Genomic DNA, 19,319 nt, shown 5'->3' on the forward strand with positions numbered 1-19,319 from the left:
TGTTGGGATTCATAAAATGTGACTTTGACAGGCGGGGTATGCACAAAATTTAAACGGGGGGGATAGAGCGGTGCCAATATCTGCCAGTACCTGGCACTCTCGAAATTTCTGCAAGGAAATTTTTCTAGTTAAATATATAATGCAATATCGTAGAGGAATAAAAACCAGACTAAAATGTAGTTTACAAATAAAAACTCTGCTAAAATGTGTCTTCATTTTCGTTGACCAAAACGAGTCGAAATGTTACGAAAAAGATCCTTAATGTCCATGTTTTAAGTAGTTTCCTCTGTTCCCAGTTCTTTCAGGAAACAGTTCTCATCTTTCTGTCTGTCAGTGTAGAGCCTCTAATGTTTAAGGTGGATCTCAGGAATCATTGTTTTTGTTTTTAACTTAAGCACAAATCACATTTGAATACTTACTTTTTTTTCTTGTTTTTTTTTTTTTTTTTTTCAGTTTTTCTTTATTTGGACCAAAATGAGACGAGATGTTCTACCAAAGATCCTTAATTTCATTGTATTTGTTAGGGATGCTCCAATACCATACTGGTATCGGTATCGGGGCCGATACTGCCCTCATATACTCGTACTCGCAAAAATTCTCCGATACCACGCACCGATACTTCATTGTTGTTGTAGTTACTGGTTAGCGCCACTAGGGGGAGACGTTGAGCTGCCCCGCGGCTCCCCGGGTCCGTCTGCAGCCTGAGGGCTGAGCAGCAGCAGCAGAGCAGCAGCTCTGTGGCTGTAGCTGCTGTTCCATGTTTCAGTAAATTCTATCTTCCTTAATTATACAAACTGGACAAACCTTACTCACAGGGAACTTTATTAAACACTCCACGTAACTCACAGTACGACATAAACAATCCCATTGTTACATTCCGGTTAGCCGCGTTAGCCAGTTAGCCGCGTTAGCCCCGTTAGCCGCGCCGACAGCCCACAGTCTGTCTTGCTTCTGTCTTCGTCCCTTATTTTGAAATATGTCCACCCTGCTGACGTATAACCGGACTGTAAGAATGGTATTGTTTATGTTCTTCTTCTTCTGTTTTATTGGCGGATCGCAACCAACTTTAAGGAGCATATCGCCACCTACTGTACAAGATATATAAAATAAATAAAAAATAGCTAAATTAAATTAATCTTAAGTAAATTCAAGTACGTTAATAAATAATAAAATAACAGAATAAAAAAAATAAATTAAGCACAAGTAGCACAAAATGTCCAGCCTTTGTACTTTTCTTTTTTAACCAGCAGAACTAGAACAAACATGAACTCATAGAAACTCTGTGTGTGTTTGAGTCTGTGTAAATGTGACAAAACATGCAAAAACAAACATTTTCCCCAAAGAATCACCCAGTGATGTCATGAGATTGACGCGTACGCGGATAAAAGGGATAAAAGAAAAGTAACAGCTCAACGTAGCCTAATGTAGCGGAGGAAGAGGAACAGTTTCTTCTTCACAAATCTACTCAAGTAAAAGTAAAAAGTATAGTGATTCAAAACTACTCCTAAAAGTACAACATTTCCCAAAACTTACTCAAGTAAATGTAGCGGAGTAAATGTAACTCGTTACTACCAGCTCTGGTTGTTTCACATGGGCTTCAGGTGAACCACGCACATGCTCAGTTGATGTTCCTGCGATGAGACTAAAGCGCGGAGGAAAGCCCCGCTGGCCGAGTTTTGTTTAAAATTTAATTTCTGTTGCAAATAAAACCTGTCTTCCAATTCAGCCTAGTTATTTTTGTGGTAGAAGTATCGGATCGGTACTCTGTATCGGCGAGTACACAAATTAAAATACTCGTACTCGTATCGGGACATCCCTAGTATTTGTTATTTACTGTTTAATTGTGTCTTGCCGCTTTTAATGTTGACGTAAAACTTTGAATTACCTTGTTTTGAATTGTGCTACACAAATAAACTTGCCTTGACGTGAAAAATAAAACCCAATGTGTCGTCGAAAAAGAAAAAGATTTGGAGAAATGTGGAAAAATAAATATGTTGTAAACTCAAATTAGACACGACTAAAAGGAGACTAAACGAGACTAAAACTAATAACTAAAATGATAAAACTAAAACTAGAACAGAAACAGAACAGAAACAACTGTTGTCACCTGTGTGGGTGCTGGGGGTCGGGGCAGGGCCCCCCCACCCGCGGGTGCAGCACCACGGAGCCCAGGGGAACCCGGACCAGCCGGCCCCAGGACTGGGGGGGTGGGGGGGCGTCGGGGCTCCTCTCCTCCTCCGCCAGCACCCGCAGGTCCAGCTGCAGCACCCAGAGGTGCCGGGGGGTGAGGAAGAGCAGGGAGGGGGGGCCGGGGGACCGGAGGAGGGCAGGGTGGGCCCCCCCCACCCCCCGGCTCTCCTCCAGCTCCCAGGGGTGCAGGAGGGACGGGGGGGGCCCGGGGGGGCCGGGGCTGCTCCGGGTCTCAGAGGGAACCTCCTGGTTCTGAAGAAACACAAATAAAAACATTTAATTTACTTTAAAAGGAGACTTATTATTAGTGATGCACCGAAATGAAAATTTGTGGCCGAAACCGAAAATAATAATAAACACTTGGCCGAATACGGAACATGGTTCTTCAGCAGTTTTTCATTTATTTTGCCAATTTTTTCACCATTGCATAAATCCAATACATTTGATTTAGGCTTTTCAAAGAAAAAAATCTTTTACAAAATTACAAGGTAGAAAATATTTATTGAACATAAAAAAATGACATTTTTTTTAATTTCCAGCATTATGTTGTTTTGGTTCCACCTCCTGGTGAATGTTGGTAAAATTCTTATGGGGTTACTTTTTGGTTGGCCAACGATTTATGTTTGTAGTGCAACGTTACGGGACGGAGCGGCCAGTCTATTTCCTTATATTACAACGCCGTTATTAATTGTTAGTTTTTTTCCCACTTATTCCACCGAACACCCAAAGTGTTTTTTTGCCATTTTAGGCCGAACAATTTCGGTTACCGAACAATCGGTGCATCACTAATTGGTACTGATAATCTAATATATGATTTAACTACAATTAACTGGGACAGATTTCAAACTGAAGATGCCTGGAATTATTTCTATTCTGAAGTCACAAATGTAATCGATAAACACTAATTAAAGGTAAACATCTTCCCTGGATCAACTCTGATCTGGTAAATCTTTTTAAATCATGGGATAAACTGTGGAAGCGATACAGGGAAACTAAAGATGCTGCTGATTGGGAAAAGTATAGACTTTTAAGAAACTAAGACAAAAACACACAAGGCTAAATCAGATTATTATAAGGATCAACTCTCTGAAAACAGTTGTGTAAAAACATGAATAACCTCCTCTCCTCTGACCTGCATCAGTTCCTCCAGTCTGGTTCTGGTCTCCTGGATCTCCTGGTTCTGGGAGAACAGGTACCAGCGGGTCGGCCCGGCGCCGGTGGGCCCGGTCCGGGTCCCCAGGGACAGCAGGGAGTCCGGCAGCTCGGCCCGGGTCCCCGGGACCACCTGGGAGTACGGGACCAGGAAGTCCAGCTGCAGGGAGGACAGCAGGGGTTCCAGGGCCGGACCGGGCCGCTGGTCCGGACCGGGGTTCTGGTCCGGGTCAGGTCCGCCTGAACATCAGGAGATAAAACAGACACGTGGATGATGTAAATGTAAATGTCGAGAAAAAAAGTCAAAAAATGTTTGCAGGCCGGAGCTTCAGGAGCTTTGTGCTGGCCTGCGCCCCCCCCGATCATCCCACTGCTGCTTCCACCTGCCTGCGTGCCCCCCCCCGGTCCAGGTTTCTTCCCTCCTAAAGGGGAGTTTTTCTTGCCACTGTTTGGCTTAAGGCTTTTCTCCCACTAGGGGAGTTTTTACCTGCCATTGTTTATGTAATAATTGCTCGGGGTTTATGTTTATGTTCATGTTCTGGAAAGATCCTGGAGACAACTATGTTATATTAGACGCTATAGAAATAAAATTTAATTGAAATGTCGCGAAAAAAGTCGAAATGGCGAGAATAAATTCGAAATTTCGCCTTTTGTTCTCAACATTTCGACTTTTTTCTCAACATTTCGACTTTTTTCTCGAAATTGTATTTCAACATTAATCTCGATATTTCGACTTTTTTCTTAACATTTCTGCAGTGCATAATGAAAAAAAAATCTTCCTCCTCTAAAATCTTATTTTTATTTTTCCGCTGCCTGGCCCTGATACTCTTCCGTACGTAACTGATAAAAACTTCCTAACGACATTATCAACTTGTCTGCTGAATGTTAGCAACACATGCTAGCAGGGAACGTCGTGCATCGGCATCTCTGGATTTCAATGGCAGATAGATTTGTAGATCATCTGCGTAACAGTGAAATTATATAATAGACCCGAGTGGTGACATGTATAAAGAGAAAAGAATTGGACCAAGAACAGAACCCTGAGGGACGCCGCGAGAGAGAGAGAGAGGCCCTACAAATACAAAGGGCAGATGTATATCTGTTTTAGGAGTAAAACTGTAGAACTCATTAGATAACGACCTTAAACTAGCAAACTCAATAAAAGCATACAAGATATTATTCAAAGCAAAGGTAATGGACACTTACAGAATAAGAATAAGAAAACAAAGAAGAATGCACACATGTGAGATGAAATGACTGATTTCTTTAGCACCTTTTCACTTTCTGTTTTCAGAGCTATCATTATTATTATTATTATTATTACCATTATTATTACTATTACTATTACAGTTATTTAAGCTATCATTATTATTATTATTATTATTACCATTATTATTACTATTATTACAGTTATTTAACCTATTATTATTATTATTATTATTATTATTACCATTATTATTACTATTACTATTATTACAGTTATTTAAGCTATTATTATTATTATTATTATTATTATTATTACTAACTTACTAACTAACTAGAGGCTGATCCTCACCTGCGTCCTGATTGGTCCAGGTGAAGCCCGGCGGAAGGTGCAGCAGGCCCAGCAGCCGCTCCGTCAGAACCAGACACCCCACCCTGGTCTCCAGCTGGTCCAGGTCCTGGTCCTGGTCCTGGTCCAGGTCCAGGTCCACGCGGACGCAGCAGCACCACAGAACCCTGCTGACCCGGACCTCCTCCTGCTCCTCGTCCTCCTCTGGAGGAACGGCCGTCTCCATGGCGACGGGGGGCGACGTGGGGGCGGAGCCGACCGGCTCCTCCACAGAGTCGTCCAGACCCATCTCAAAGTAGCCGTCCCTGGACCCGGAACTACGGGGGAACCAGAACCAGAACCACAATCAGAACCAGAACCAGAACCACAATCAGAACCAGAACCAGAACCACAATCAGAATCAGCTTCTCGTGTTCAGACTCCGGTTCTTTCACTTCATAACCAGTAAACTTCTAAACCGGACCGAATCGGAACCACAGAGCTCAAACAAAATCTTGGGATTGGGATGGGCAGTTATTCAACGACCATCAGCGCCCCTTCCTATTGGTTGATTCATTTATTTATTTACCGTATTTTCTGGACTATAAGCTGCTACTTTTTTCATAGGTTTTCAACCATGCAGCTTATACAAAGGTGCAGCTATTCTGTGGATTTTTCTTCCACCACTCGGGGCGCTCTAACCGGAATTAGAATCAAATCTCAGGGAGCTTTCACCTCTGTCCCGTTTGGAGTAGTTGTTCGGGAACAGGGAGCGTTTCCCCCTAAAGATCGGAACGTTTTGGTACATGTGAACACAACAATCACGCTCGGAAACGGCACAAAACAAGCGAGCTGAGATCCTGGGAGAGGTTAGGGTTAGGATCTCGGCCTGATTCCATTCCAGACCTGAAACGGTTCATATTTTTATTTGTAGTGAGAACATAATCCACACAGCAACCGATACAACTCCATTCATGTGTATGTGCTGCCGCGGTTCAAGGAGAAGAGTGGGTGCCTCCACCTCCTTCTCTCCGAGATGTCGTCCCAGCGCGGCACGGTGGAATTAAAAGATGTTCAAACCGGGCAGGGTTTGTGCAGCGCTAACGCCGCGGCAGACGCCTCTGGCCCGCTGCTGAGCTCTGCTATGCACCGAGCGGTCGCACATAAATTCATGGGTAAAGCCTGATTTATGGTTCCGCGTTACACCAACACAGAGCCTACGCCGTAGGCTCTGTGTTGGTGTAACGCGGAGTGCCCGGGGTGCGGAAGAGGAAACTCCTTTCACGTTCATTTGACCAATCAGAGAGCAGCTGGTTCTCATGGCATTTGTTAACAGCTTTGAAACGGTACAGACGTTTGCCTTGTGAACACAAACTCAACGAACGAGAAAAGGAACAACCGATTCAGCCCCTGAAACGGAACAAAACAAATGGGCCACAGGTCTGAAAGCTCCCTAAGACAAAATAAATGCAAAGAAGAATACGCTACTTCTTCTTTAGCAGATAGAAGTAGAAGCAGATTCAAACAGATAAATAGATAAATAAATACCGGTTATTTTCTCTTGGTTCTGTCCCGTTTTAATCAGCAAAGTTGCTGCCGTGTTAAAAGACACTGTTAGGAAAGATCTATTTAGGTACAAACATGTACATCATTTACAGTTCAGAATCCTTCTGTACATGTAATAAATATCTAATCTAACAACAGAAATATCTGCGGCTAAATATCTTTTTTTTATTATTTTTTTTAAATTAGAGCGGCTTGTATGCAGGTGCGGCTTATAGTCCAGAAAATACGGTTCACATTTTCAGGATTTGTCACCATGAGATGTGCTAAGGTTGCCTTGGCAACAAAGTACCGTATTTTCCAGATTTATTTTCTGTTTTCTCCCTGGATCTGTTTGGTAATTCTACACAATGTTTCTGAAAGCAGTTCTAGTTATTTATATATATATATATATATATATATATATATATATATATATATATATATATATATATATATATATATATATATATATATATATTATATTATTATATATATATTATTATATTATTATATTAATATATACAGTTCTATCAGCATTCTGGGAGCTGATTGGTCCTTACAGCATCATTAGCTGCAATACTTGCTGTTGAATCTCAATATAATACTAGTATTAATATGTTGCAGAACTACAGTCATATCAGATCTTGATAATCGATTCTGAATCTTAAGAATCGGAATTGAATCTTTTTAATTTGAATGGATCCCCAGCGCTGGTTAACACACCAGGCTCGTTCTCAGTTGTGTCATGTAACGTTGGCATACTGTACAATTATCCAGCCTGTTGCCTCTATTTTTATTTTAAATTGCCTTTCAAGATGTCTGTTCTTTGTGTTGTATTTTATCAAATAAATTTCCCCCAAAAATGCGACTTATATGTGTTTTTTCCTTCTTTATTATGCATTTCATGGCTGTGGCGACTTATAGTCCGGAAAATACGGTAGATGCAAGTAGAGACGGTTGGTATTACCTGGGACTGTCCACCTCCGTGTCCTCCAGGTGAGATCGGTCCTCCCTCAGCTCCTTCTCCTCCTCCTTCTCCTCCTTCTCCTCCTTCTCCTCCTTCTCCTCCTCCTCCTCCCTCCTCTTCCTCCCCTCCCAGGGGGCGGAGCCGAGCCGCTGGGACAGCTGGGTAATGAAGTCCTGGTTGGAGGACAGAGAGGACAGACGGGAGGAGACCAGAGGACACCAGGAGGAGCAGGAGGAGCAGCGGAGCGGTACCGGGGGATCGGAGGAGGAAGAGGAGCAGACGGAGCTGGAAGAAAGAGAGAGATGTCAGATATCAACCAAACATCACTAACTACGGATAAGGAGGGGGAGTCGTTACCATGGTAACAACTCCTGTTACCATGGTAACAACTCCTGAATTCTGATTGGCTGGCAGGTGGAGGTTATAAGTGATAACCTCCACCTAGAAAACAAGTTTGGTCAAATTTCCTGATATCTTTAATATCATTGCGCTGGATCAACTGCCAGGTGGTAACCGCGGCAACGGAGATTCAGGTGGTAACCACGGCAATGGAGATTCAGGTGGTAACCACGGCAACGGAGATTCAGGTGGTAACCACGGCAACGGAGATTCAGGTGGTAACCACGGCAATGGAGATTCAGGTGGTAACCACGGCAATGGAGATTCAGGTGGTAACCACGGCAACGGAGATTCAGAGAAGAAGAGCCGGCTACCGCAGGACGGAGACATCAGTGATTTGGTAATTTCTTTTAATTTATTCAGTGAATTTAACTGGGATGCAGAAGAGGAGAGAAAAGAAAATAGCCAAGCTGAGTGGACTAGAATATCTCCCGTTACCAAGGAAACTGAGTTATGAGATTAAATAGTCGCTCAGCTGTGGCTGGTTATAAAACTAATGATTTCCACTGAAAACACATTAAAGCATGAATAACTGATTTAATAGTTATGTTTTTTGGTAAGTGACCGTGGTATAAGCGGATAATTCCCTTCCAGGTGACGTTAACATTAATATATGGACGACGCGGAGGCAAACCCGTGCTACTACTACTATTTAATAATAAAATGTAATAATAAAGTCGTTAGAGTCTGGATAAGAGGACTTCCACCTGTAAGAGAGTCCGGTCCTTCAGAGGAACCTGGTTTTGGGGAACCGGTCCGGTCCTGCAGGTCTGCTCTGATCCACCTGAGCAGCCCCCCCCGACCCGGGAGGTTCTGGTGTCGTATAAAAGCCAGTTTGATGAAGAAATATCATGATCATTGTTAAGTTAGGTGGGTTTTCTTTTTTTTTCTCTCTCTCTTTTTAGCAGCAGTCATATTTTTTTTCTTTGAATCAAAAAGAATACGACTCTCTGTGTTTGACGACAGCTATTTTGTGTTATTTTATAACTTTGTTGTAGTTTTGGTTTTGATTTTATTTGGGGTTTTTTTTAATTACATTTATTGGAAAGTGTTTTAAATTGTGTAATTTGTTTTTTTTATTATTACATTGAAATGTGATTTCTTAGGAAAAAGGGACAGATAAATTAAGCTTCGTCTTCTTTCTGTTCCCTTTCATTCAAGGAAAGAGATTTTTTGTGATTCTATTGAACTGTTTTGTTTCTCTTTTAATGAATGGGATTATGGGATTGATTGATGGATTGATGGATGGATGATGGATTGATGGATTGATGGATGGATGGATGGATGATACTGACCAGACGGACGTGGAAGTCCTGGTGGGAGATCCGGCTCGTCCTGTTTCCTGCAGACGGACGGCAGGTTGTTCTTCCTGCAGGTGAAAACAACAACAACAACAACAACATCAACACAAACAAGCTCCGCCCCCAGGGCACCGGCTCCGCCCCCAGCCCTGCTGGGTAGCTCTCCGGGTTTTTATTTGTCTGGGTAAAGTTAACGGAGAGACTTTATACATCAGGATTCCTGTTTGATACTGTGGCAGGGTGGAGAGGTTGATGGAACACGCGCACCTGTGTCCCATCAACCTGAGTGGCTGCAGCTCTCCACCCTGCCTGCCTTTATAAGGCAGAGCTGGACAGCAGCTGGTGTTAAATGTGGAGAGTTAGTAACAATTGTTACAAAACATTTCTGGAGTCTGTGAATAGGTTGTAAAAAAAGGATATAATTAAATATGTAATTACTCAAATGTGTATTTAATTAATTAATTAATTGTGTAATTAATTAATAAAACTGGCAATTAAATATATCATTAATTAATTGTGTAATTAATTAATTAAATACGTAATTAATTAATTAATTAAATAAGTAATTAATTAAATTGGGAATGAAATATATCACTAATTATTAGATGTGTAAATGAATACATTAATTATGGAATTAATTAATGAAATGCTTAAATGTGTAATTATTTAAATGTGTAATTAATTTTTATACATTTTTTTCTAAAACCATATTGATGCTCATGTTGGCATCGAGATGCTTCAGAATTCTGGTAAATACAAACTTCTGGAGTTTCTTAGAAAAGCCAGGGAGAATTGATATAGGACTATAATTGGAAAATCCAGATGGATCATCAGCTTTTAAACAGTGAGTGTTCAGGTGAGTGTCTGACCTGGGCGGGGGGGGTGCTGGTGGTGACGGTGGCAGGGGGGGGGGGCGGCGACGACTCGGCTCTTTACTTCTGAAACAGGAAACAGAAAAAACACTGAAACCACCTGTCAATAATCTGTCAATCATCTGTCAATCATCTGTCAATCACCTGTCAATCACCTGTCAATCATCTGTCAATCATCTGCCAATCATCTGCTGAGTCACGACGTCTCAAACTAACGGTGAAGAATCTTCAAGCTGCGGTTCAAACATCAGCGGTTTATTATTAGTGCCCCGGGGCTTCTCCACGAGGCTTCACTCCTCCCCATTGCTATGCAGCAGGGGAGAGGAGTGAAGCCTCGGATATCGTTATCCTGCGTGTTTTTTTTTTTTTTTTTTTTTCATTTTCCGGCCAGATTTCGGTTCGCTACTCCTCCTACAGATTTCAGAGGACCAGGCGAATCATATATCAAAATGTGCGTCTCGGTCGGGAATAGTGTGCTATTTTGCTGTTGAAATTCCCATTTTTCCCAAAGTTATTCCCAAAAAAACAGGCCAAAAAACCCCATTCAAAGTGGATGGGAGGAGGTACAAAAAAAAGCAAAAATTCACCTTTTTTCTGAGTCACCTAACTTTCTCAGACCTGCACGTAGAAATGTCATTCAAACTTCAAAACGGAGGAAAACTTCTCTTTTCTCCAAAACAATAAACAGTCTTTTCCTAAGATGTAAACTTTTCAAAATATGAGCACTCAAGCGAGGACCTGAAATCACTTTTTTGTCAAATCTAGAGTGCGGAATGTCGGTTGGTAGAGTGTGAGAAGCCATTAAAACGTACCCAAATTTTTATTTGTAACTCGAGCTCACGGCCAAACCGTAAAAAGGTCTCCATTCACTATAATGTAATCAAAAGTTTTCTTCAAAAGAATCTCACTCTGTCTTCGCACTGACCTTACTCACTCATTTTAAGGAATATCTGAATAAAATTAAGATTGTCAGAATCTGCCGGGTTCTGTGTCTCTCACGATGTTTTCGTTTTTCTGCTAGGAGCTACGGTTTGATCACAAATCGGAGTGATTTGAGACCTTGTCAGAAGCCAAAATCTGGGTTTTTCTCACAGCAAAACCGGAAGGTTCTGAAGTCGAGGTTCTTGTTGCCGGGGCAACCAGAAGTCAGCTGCTGAGTCATTCCTTCAGCCAGAACTGGTCACATGACTCAGTCAATAAAGTCTTCATAATACTTTAACCTGAAAGCTGGAGACGACTTAAAGAATTCTGTGAAATCTGACCCCTGACCTTAGCCGACCCCCAGTCCTGCAGCCTCACGGCCGGGAAGCTGGGAACCTGGGAATAATTAAAACCTGTGCTTATTAATCACAATCAAATCCGCTCCGACCCGGTGTGTCAGTGATCACGGCAGACAGACTGCCGCTTCACCGGTTCACCAACGATGATGGTTGATGTTGATCCAGGACCGACCTGGTTAAGGAGCATCAAACTCTCTCTTATCTACGCGGAAATAACGTTAAGGAGCATCAAACTCTCTCTTATCTACGCAGAAATAACGTTAAGGAGCATCAAACTCTCTCTTATCTACGCAGAAATAACGTTAAGGAGCATCAAACTCTCTCTTATCTACCAGAAATAACGTTAAGGAGCATCAAACTCTCTCTTATCTACGCAGAAATAACGTTAAGGAGCATCAAACTCTCTCTTATCTACGCAGAAATAACGTTAAGGAGCATCAAACTCACTCTTATCTATGCGGAAATAACGTTAAAATATAAAGAAGGCTTCCCAAAGTGTGATCCATGGTGAAATAGGAAACTGAAGATGTGCAGCTATATATAGATGTATGTAGACCAGGGGTCGTCAACCCAAAATGTTTTAGATCCATATTGGACCAAAAACACAAAAAACAAATATGTCTGGAGCCGCAAAAAATGAAAAGCCTTGTATCAGCCTGTATCTATATTAGTTAGAACTGGGGGAAGATTTTTTTTTCATTATGCACATCTAGAAAAAAGTCGAAATTTTGAGAAAAAAGTCAAAATGTCAAGATTAATGTTGAAATACAATCTTGAGAAAAAAGTCGAAATGTTGAGAAAAAAGTCGAAATGTCGAGAAAAAAGTCAAAATATCGGGAAAAAAGTAAAAATGTCGAGAAAAAAGTCGAAATGTCGAGAAAAAAGTTAAAATATCGGGAAAAAAGTACAAATGTTGAGATTAAAAAGGAAGAAAAAAAGTGAAAAAAAGGAAAAAAAGAAGAAAAAAATGAGAAAAAAAAAAGGTCAAACATGTTTGAAAAAGCTCCAGGAGCCACTAGGGCGCCGCTAAATAGCCGCAGGTTGCCGACCCCTGGTGTAGACTATATGCACATTGTTCCCTCCAGTTCTGCAGCGCAGCTTGAAGCCCCGCCCCCTGCAGCCCCGCCCACTGCAGGCGTCCTGACACCACAGGCGATTTTTAACACTTTCAGTGTGAATCCAGCATTAAAGGGAGGATAGAGAGGATTAGTGAGCTGCAGTGATCTGCTGCCCCCATGTGGTCAGAGGGAGAACTGCACAGACTCTGCTGAGCTGGACCGAACTGCTCAGTGGAAACGGGGCCTAAGTGTCAGAGGGTCTCAGAGAAGAATAAAAAGTGGGGATAACAACAGATAAACCCGTTTCTCCTCCTGAAGGCAGCAGCCGGACAGAACCAGAACCAGAACCAGGTTATGGATGGATGGATAGAAACCTCCATCTGTCCAGCTGCTCTCTTCTATCAGTACTATGACCTCCCCCCCCACAGCCCGATACATACTTGGTTACCTTGGCTGGAGGCCTGCTGGGCCGGAGGGGCCGGATGGGAGGAAGAGGAGGAAGCAGGAGCAGCAGCAGTGGAGGAGGTGGAGGAGGAGGACGACAGGTGAGGAGCTGCAGACGGCCTGGTGTCCTCACTGATCTGAGAGAGGAGGACAGAGAGCAGGAATCAGCATCCATGCAGGAAACATCAGCAGCAGAACTTTACCAGCATTTACCGGCGTTTACCGGCCGTTACTGGCATTTACCGGCCTCCACCTGCCTCTACCGGCCTCCACCTGCGTTTACCTGTGTTTACCGACTTTTACAGGCCTTTACCGACTTTTACCGGCCCATAACGGCCTCTACCTGCGTTTACCAGCATTTACCTTCCGTTCTCCGCTGCTCATCCGGTCCTTGACCTCCTTGGCCTTCTGAATGGCCTTCAGAACCTCCACCGTGTCCAGCTCCTTCTCCGTGGTTGCTCTGCAGTCCAGACAGACCTGGCAAACAGAGACGGGTCAGAACCAGGACAGAACCAGAACATCTGGTGCAACCTGATCTCACAAAAATCCGTGAAATGCCCACGACCTCTCACCACTATTTTCCGTGGTACCAACACGGAAAGGGGTATAATTCCGTGTGAGCACCACGGATATTGTACCATGCAAAGTCAATGGGATCCGTGGTCGTGATATATACACGGATTATGACATTATTATTATTTACATATTATTCTTTGTTATAGTGGCTAAATTATGAGTTTTTGTCGCGCAAGTTACTGTTACAGTATTTTGACGGCGAGTATTTAACCGTGTTTTCTAGTATTTAACGTAAATTTGAGTATTTAACCATGTTGTTTACTGTCGCCATGACGACGGAGGTGGCGTAAGTGATGTGAAAATATTATTTTTAGCAAAAACCACAAGCGTTTCCTACTTCTAACCAATCATAGTAGTAGTAGTAGTAGAGTTTATTTCGAATATGAATCATAAAAAAAGAAAGAAAATAAGACAATCGTCTTAACATGAGACATAACAAAGTACATATTCGAAAGGGAGTGAGAAGAAGTAAAACTTATAAACTCTCACCCCCTCTCCTTAAATATGACTAGCTAACACATGCGAACATAACATTATGCAAACATAATAAAAAAAAATATATATATATATATATAAATAAAAATAAATAAAAATGAAAAAAAAAAAAAACAATCAAAACAAGACAATAAAAACATTGTAGCAACATAAGCTACTGACTAGTGTAAGAAAATAAGGATAAAAATAGATAAATACAAAATAAACACTGTATCATTGCACCCAAGCATTTTGCTCATCCCTGTACCTCTGAAAAATAATATCTTTGTATTTTATTTTAAACGGTTTAATATTTGGACATTGCTTTAATTCCATTGAAAACTTGTTCCATAGCCTCACCCCGCTGACTGAAACACAAAAACCTTTCCTGTTTGTGCGTATTAATGTGACATTAAAATTACTTTTGCCCCTTAAACCATATCTTCCCTCATGAATACTAAATAATTTCTGTATATTTGTTGGTAACAGATCATTTTTTGCTTTGAACATTATTTGCGCTGTTTGATAGCCCACAATATCCATACATTTTAGTATTTTGGACTTCAGGAATAATGGGTTTGTGTGTTCCTTGTAGTCAGCATTGTGGATTATTCTTATTGCTCTTTTTTGCATTATGGTTAATGGTTGTAGAGATGTTTTGTAATTGTTGCCCCAGATTTCTGCACAGTATTGAAAATATGGTGAGACCAGGGAACATCTTAAGGCATCATAAGTGATGCCTTAACCTAACCTAACCAGACCTTAACCAGAGCGTCGTCCAGCCACAAAATATCATTTTTAATTGCTTTTGAACCAGGAAGTGGAGACAGGCGATATTTATTGAACAAATTTTTTATTGTTTTTCAACAAAGACACAGAACATACAATTTGCCATCGTGTCAATTGCAGAAATAGATAAAATAAAATAAAACAAAATACAGTATTGCCATCCATCAATTGTTCCAGCCGACCGCCCCCTATACACCCTCACAGCACATATAGGTACCCCTCCCCAAATTGCTCCGCGTACACACAGATTACACCCATTAATGTATTCACAGTCATATCAGTATCCTATGCAGTAAGCAGTGATAAATCAAACTGATTAAAAACAAAACCATATGGTAGTGTGAAAATGCCACACTGCAAACAAGGACACTTAAGGATTCATCTCAGGTGGGCGTGACCATTGTAAGGAAGACTGGCCCCTCTTCACTAGCTGAGTCAATTCGTCAGGTAGGTAGTTAAGCAGAGGAGCCCACATTTCATTAAAGGACCTTTCATTACCCTTCACAACTGCACTAAGTCTTTCATGGGGGAGGACCCGGAATATTTCCCTATACCATAGGGTAACAGTAGGTGGTTTATCAGTGATCCAGTTAATTAAGATGCATTTTCTGGCCAATAATAATAATTTGTCGCATAATTTGAACTTCAAATGGGTTAAAGTCACCTCCCTTGATGGAAGGCCGAGGATGAAAAGGCCAGGGTCCCTCCTCATCCCAACTTGAAAAATACCACTCAGTTCCTGCGAGATTGTACCCCAAAATCTTTTTATCAATTTACATTGCCAGAAATAATGGTAGTATGTTCCAATCTCTCTATGACACTTATTACACAAAGGTGAAATCTGACGGTCCATCTTATTTAGTATGTATGGCGTTAAGTGTAGACGGTGTAGTATTTTATATTGTGTCTCTCTCAGTCTGTTACATGTAAAGGTAGATTTAAATACTTTAATGGCCTCCTGCCAGTCATCTTCAATATACTCTGTGTCGAGATCTTTCTCCCACTTCTGTGCAATGCTTGTGATATCGCCTGTGCTAAGAGAATATAGTAGAGCATAGAAGGAAGAAATAAAACGGTTGAGACCTTTTCGGGAGATGAGGAACCTCTCAGCCTCACTATACATGACTGGATCAAGAGGGGGTAGGGTCCTAGATCCAACGTAGTGCCTGACCTGAAGAAAGCCATAGTGATGTTCTTTAGGGATACTGAATTTAGACTGCAATTGTTGGAAAGTCATTAGTATCATATTGTCGTATAAGTTTCCAATCACACGCACCCCGTTGCCGTGCCACCTGTCAAGATATTGGGGCGGAGACCTGGGGGGAAATCCTGATTCCTCGTCAGAGGGGTCAGGAATGAGGCATAACTTCCTCTGCCTAGATGTTTACAAATTTCCTGCCACACTCTAATAGTGTTGTATATAATTGGATTATTCTTGATATCCCTATGTAGCTTTTTCTTATCGCTCATGACCAAGCTCCATAGCGAGGATGGCAAAGAGGACCACGAATCTAGACAGGGCTTGGATTCAAGATGAGCATGTAACCATTCCCATAGGAAGCGTGCGTGGCATGCCCAGTTGTAATGAATTATGTTTGGTAGGCCTAGGCCTCCTTTGTCAGAGGGTAGCTGTAATGTTTTTATTTTCTGTCTCGGCCTCTTGCCATGCCATATGAATCTAGAAAATGCCCTCTCTATATCAAGAGCGACCTTCTTGGAGATCCACAGGGGTAACATTTGAAGGGGATATAATAACCTGGGGAATACGTTCATTTTAATTAAACTAATGCGCCCCATAAAAGATATAGGGAGGTCGTGCCATCTATCCAGGTACTTCTTTATTTTAGTTACTATGGGAGAAAAGTTAAGCTTCCATAGCTCAGTCAGGTCTGGTGAGACTTTTATCCCAAGGTAGGTGAAGCCTGTGGGGGACAATTTAAAGGGGCAGTTAGCAAGTGAAGCCAGGTCAGTCGGGCTGCCCAGTGGCATAGCCTCTGATTTGCCATAATTGATCTTGTAGCCTGAGAATGAGCTGAACTCCTGGATAATTGAGAGGATAGTTGGGATTGATATGTCAGGTTTTGTCAGGAACAACAAGATGTCATCAGCATAGAGTGCAATTTTATGGGTTGTCTCTCCCATCGTCATCCCATGTACGTCTTTGTGTTGTCTAATAGCCTCCGCTAGGGGCTCAAGTGCTAGCGCAAAGAGCAACGGAGACAGGGGGCAACCCTGTCTCGTCCCCCTACGCAGTGGGAAAGGCGACGACTGTGTGCCATTAGTTACAATACAGGCCTGTGGAGAGTTGTAGAGTATCTTAACCGATCTAAGAAAATCCCCCCCCAACCCAAACCTCCCAAGGGCGTTGAACAAGTATTCCCATTCCACCCTATCAAACGCCTTTTCAGCGTCTAAAGATACAGCAAGTCCTCTATGATTTTCTTTACTTGAGTACTGTATGACAGTCTCCTCACATTTGTGAGGAGAGAGTCTATTCTGTATAAATCCGGTTTGGTCTGTATTTATTAGAGAGGGCAAGAGTTTTTCCAGTCTTGTTGCAAGCAATTTTGATAGCAACTTACTATCCACATTAATAAGGCTAATGGGCCTAAATGAGCCACAAATATCAGGGGGCTTATCTTTCTTAAGGATAAGTGTAATGTTTGCTAGATTAAGCGTTGGGGGGAGGTGACCAATCCCAAAGGAATCCAGATACATGTCAGTAAGTGGTCCGGCTATCAGGTGAGTCAGTTTCTTGTAGAACTCCGGACAGAACCCATCAGGTCCCTTTCCACCCTTAAGGGATGCTATGGCTGCACGGACCTCATTCTCAGTCACTGGTGCCGTTAATTTTTCTTTTTCTTCCTCTGACAGGGATGGGAGGGACACCTTATCGAGGAACTCCTTCCTCCTCTCCTCAGAGAATTCACATTCAGATGAATAAAGCTTCTGATAAAATTGCCTCATTATTTTATTGATGTCCTTGGTTTTGTAGTGTCTAACCTGATTGTCATCCAGCAGTGATGGTATCGTGTTTGACTCCGTTCTACCTCTCGCCAATCTTGCTAAAAGACGGCCAGGTTTGTTTCCTGACTCATAGAGCCTATGCTTTGCAAAAAAGATGGCTGACTCAGCCTTTTTAGTTAGCAGTTGGTTTAGGGCCGAACGAGCTGCTTCCAATTTTTTAGACAGAAATTTAGAGGGTACACTTTTAAATTGTACCTCCAGCTGCTGTATTGTATTTTCTAAGCTAAGTTGTTCCTTCACAGCAGCCTTTTTCTGAGCTGTGGTATATGATATAATACTCCCCCTAAGATAGGCTTTAGCCGTTTCCCATAGCAGAGATGGACTAACATCGGGAGTCTTATTAGTAGCAATAAAAACATTCCACTGTTCGGTAATATAATCAATGAATGGGGGACTGCTCAGTAGCCAGGGGTTCATCCTCCAGTGGCGAGAGGAGGGGTCAGTATAAGGAGGACAAATGCTCAAACTTACATGAGAGTGGTCAGAGAGTGAGCATATGCCAATTGAGCACTCCTTTACCCTATCCAAAACCATTCTGGATGACAGGAAGAAATCAATTCTTGAAAATGTCTGGTGGGGATTGGAGAAAAAGGTGAAATCTCTCTCCCTGGGATTGGTCATTCTCCACGTGTCAAACAGTTCTAAATCATGGCAGAACTCTTTTAGTCTGAGGCTCTTCCGAGGGATTGGGCTAAGTTTAGGTGGGGACTGGTCAAGGCTTGGGTCAGGCACACAATTGAAGTCGCCCCCTAATACAACATATGGGGTCGATACTGATGAGACCTCAGATAAAAGCTTAGGGAAAAAGGCAGAGTCGTATGAATTTGGGCCATATATGCAACCAATGAGTATCTGTTCCCCGTAAAGATAGCCTGAGATAAGGATATAACGACCATCATTATCTTTTATGGTTTTCTCTAAGGTAAACGGGAGACTACGGTGGATCAATATGGCTACACCTCTGCTATTTGTGTTGTAGGATGAGTAAAACACCTGGCCCACCCAGGACCTCCTTAATTTGAGATGTTCCAAATCGTTTAAGTGAGTTTCAGACAGTAAGGCTATTTGTGTTTTCTCCTTTTTCAGAAAAGCAAGGATCTTTTGCCTTTTAATAACATTATTAAATCCCTTAACATTAAGGGAAACTATTTTGAGATCACTCATAGCATAATAGAGATAAGACGTAACATGTTGAGTAATCTAGCAGAGAGCTTTGTGACAGGGCAGAGGGGCTCAGTGTTTTTACCACAAACAGGCTGAGAAATGGACAGCTCCATGGAATATCTTATGGAAGGCTTCGGATATATGATGGCATAAGTAAATAAACATGACTGAAGATCATGAACAAAGTATTCATCCCCAAACGATGAAATCCCAGCAAACACGCAGTTAAAGAATCCCCAGAACACCCCCCCTCCCCAACCCCCCCACCACCCACTATCCCGGAACGGGCCAATAGTGTGGCGCGTTGAACAACTAGCGGGGCACGTGAAACCGAGCAGAAACATCACTGAGAGAGAAAAAAAGAAAAGAGAAAAGAAAAACTTCTCCACTCCCCCGCTCACCACGAGCTAAGAAGATTACAACCATACAAACTAACATGGTTATATTTTGGCAACCAGCTTGAGCCCTCCATCAACATTAATTGTAGTGAATTGCAGCAAAATGTGAGAGGAAAAAACGAGAGGAAAAAAAAAAAAAAAAAGAAAAAAAA

The 19,319-nt window shown here is 42.0% G+C and overlaps 1 protein-coding gene across 1 annotated transcript in view; it reads right to left on the reverse strand.

The window, feature by feature from the left end:
* The window catches only part of nisch (nischarin), a 47,833-nt gene that overhangs the window by 10,932 nt on the left and 17,582 nt on the right, over window positions 1–19,319 (reverse strand). Inside the window, exons 12-20 of the mRNA XM_061728211.1 lie at window positions 13,103–13,216; window positions 12,736–12,876; window positions 11,220–11,274; window positions 9,955–10,019; window positions 9,080–9,153; window positions 7,386–7,670; window positions 4,898–5,211; window positions 3,323–3,582; window positions 2,108–2,442 (exon numbers count right to left, since the gene is read on the reverse strand). Coding sequence (XP_061584195.1) covers window positions 2,108–2,442; window positions 3,323–3,582; window positions 4,898–5,211; window positions 7,386–7,670; window positions 9,080–9,153; window positions 9,955–10,019; window positions 11,220–11,274; window positions 12,736–12,876; window positions 13,103–13,216 — 1,643 coding nt within the window. The remainder of the gene's footprint in view (window positions 1–2,107; window positions 2,443–3,322; window positions 3,583–4,897; window positions 5,212–7,385; window positions 7,671–9,079; window positions 9,154–9,954; window positions 10,020–11,219; window positions 11,275–12,735; window positions 12,877–13,102; window positions 13,217–19,319) is intronic.

Source organism: Cololabis saira, chromosome 8 (genome assembly GCF_033807715.1).
Source record: "Cololabis saira isolate AMF1-May2022 chromosome 8, fColSai1.1, whole genome shotgun sequence".
NCBI classification, from domain to species: Eukaryota; Metazoa; Chordata; class Actinopteri; order Beloniformes; family Belonidae; genus Cololabis; species Cololabis saira.